Raw genomic sequence first — 2,326 nt, 5'->3', positions numbered from 1 at the left:
ACTACTTCTACTCAAAGATTAAATAATTGTGCCTAATTCATGAAATGAATAAAATAAGGATCCAATTTTGAATACCATTATAATACTTCATAAGCAAAATAAGGTTAAGAATGAAGTATATATAAGGTATAAATATGAACAATTATGTATTTATCATGAATACTTTACTACATATTGAAGTGGAGATGCGAGTAACCCATTGTCTGGAGGTAAAATTTTCATCCCTACACACAAATTATTACACATGATTCATATCATTCTTTTAGGTTATTTTCATAATCCAATTCGAACTAATACATGCATGCAATTCATGAATCATTAAGCTGTGTTGAGCATAGAAGTTGCATGGTCTTGAATCAGCTTCCAAGCCATCTCCACATGGCGGAGTTGGGTTAATGGCGCACCCACAGCGAACCTCATCATATACACTCCTCCCACCACTGCATGAGTCATGAAAATTTTCCCACTTGAATTTATGCTCTCCAACACCTTCGCATTCAATTCATTCACTTCTTCTTCATTATCCCTCTGTAAACCCTTGAGGTGTTTCTCAATTGCTGTTGGCGACACTCTAAAGCAAACCAAAGAAAAATTCCTGGGAACCACAATCTCAAACCTCTCATCCATAGAAACTAGCCCTTGAAAAGTTTTCGCCATTTTCACTGCATGACGTATGAAACTTCTGAGGTTAACTACGCCATAAGTCCTGAAAATAACCCACAGTTTTAGAGACCTGAAGCGTCGGCTCAATGCGATTTGCCAGTCTTTATAATCCACCACTTGGTTGTTCTCGGTGGCATTGTTCCTTAAGTATTCTGGATTGGTAGACAAGGCGTTTGTGAGAGCAGTTGGATGCATAACCCAGAGGCAACAACAATCCAACGTTGAAAAGAACCATTTGTGTGCATTAAGGCTGAAAGAATCTGCGTTTTCGAGGCCGTCAAGAAAATGCTGATATTCTGGGCAAATACATGCGCTTCCTGCATAGGCCCCGTCTACGTGCACCCATATGTCGTGTTTTCCGGCGGTTTCGCACAGCCGCCGTATTGGGTCGACGGCGGTGGTTGCTGTTGTCCCTAGCGTCGCGCATAAATACAACGGGATTAGGCCTTGTTCTATGTCACAAAGAATAGAGGATTGAAGTGCCTCTGGGGATAAAGCAAACAGGTTAACTTTAGTAGTCTCGATGACACGAATGTTGTCGGGGTTTATGCCGGCAATTTGAGCAGACTTTTTTAGTGAAGAGTGTGTTTGATCGGATGAATAGACAACAAGCTTCCCAGTTTTGTCTCTCCCTATCTTGCCCAACATTCTTTCCCTGGCGGCCACAATAGTGCACACAATGGCTTCGCATGTGGTACCTTGGAGTACCCCTCCACCGCCGCCGGAGAAAAGGAAAGAAGTGGGAAGTCTTAGCAACTTCCCGAACCAATCCATCACAATGCTCTCAAGCTCGGTGGCCGCCGGCGATGCTATCCAGCTGAAGCCGACGACGTTGAGGCCGGAACTAAGGATTTCGCCGAGAATGCCGGGGGTGCTAGAGATGCAAGGAAAGTAAGCAAAGAAATTAGGACTTTGCCAATGGGTAATCCCCGGAAGTATATCTTTGTACACATCCCTGAGGATGTTTTCAAGGGGTTCCGGCGTATTGGGGGCAGCTTCCGGTAGAGTTTTCCGGAGATAACCCGGTTCAACTTGACTACGAACCGGATAGTTGCCAACATTGTGAAAGTAGTTAGCGAGGAAATCAACCACCATGTGTCCTTGTCTCCTGAAATCTTCAGGATCCAAAAGTAGACTACTTGTGGTGTTGAAGATGCACTCATCATCAAGCTCAGATTGGCTGTTCTTCACGGTACCCATTAAGGTATTCTGATCGATCTGCCCAAAAATGTATATATTATATTATATTGCGAGGTTTGTAGCTAGCTAAGAACAAGAGAAATTTCCTTTGAATTGGTGCTTTAACATTGTGCGCATGCGGAGTTTATATAGAGAAATACTTGTGAAGAACGTACGTTGCTTTAAATTAACGTAACATACTAACATAGGAAAAATAGGGAACAAGGACAGAACGTCGTTACTGTACAAGGGCTTACGTAACTACGTAACACATGCTACCCCCGTTCAGGAAGCAAGAGCAAAAAAAGAAAAAAAAAAAAAAAAAAAAAAAAAAAAAAAAAAAGTAATACGATGTGTGCAATACCTAATTTCTCTTCATTTCTTTGTAAATATTTTTAATTGGGTGATAAAACTACATATTAACCATTTTATTACATTGTGAAATGAAAAAAAAAATTAAAGGATAACTAATTGTGATAAATCT

The 2,326-nt window shown here is 41.0% G+C and overlaps 1 protein-coding gene across 1 annotated transcript; it reads right to left on the bottom strand.

Annotated features, from left to right (window-relative positions):
- Positions 1–310: 310 nt before the first annotated feature.
- On the bottom strand, positions 311–1,866 carry LOC109175710 (tyrosine decarboxylase 1-like). Its single transcript, XM_019325048.1, has one exon. The coding sequence runs from the start codon at positions 1,861–1,863 to the stop codon at positions 319–321; it is 1,545 nt and encodes a 514-aa protein (XP_019180593.1). The 5' UTR covers positions 1,864–1,866; the 3' UTR covers positions 311–318.
- Positions 1,867–2,326: the final 460 nt, after the last annotated feature.

Source organism: Ipomoea nil, unplaced genomic scaffold (genome assembly GCF_001879475.1).
Source record: "Ipomoea nil cultivar Tokyo-kokei standard unplaced genomic scaffold, Asagao_1.1 scaffold0164, whole genome shotgun sequence".
NCBI lineage: Eukaryota > Viridiplantae > Streptophyta > Magnoliopsida > Solanales > Convolvulaceae > Ipomoea > Ipomoea nil.
This window is presented reverse-complemented; position numbering and strand designations above follow the sequence as displayed.

Excerpts from the sequence above, each read along its gene's own strand:
- LOC109175710 (XM_019325048.1), bottom strand. The coding sequence starts at position 1,863 with ATGGGTACCGTGAAGAACAGCCAATCTGAGCTTGATGATGAGTGCATC.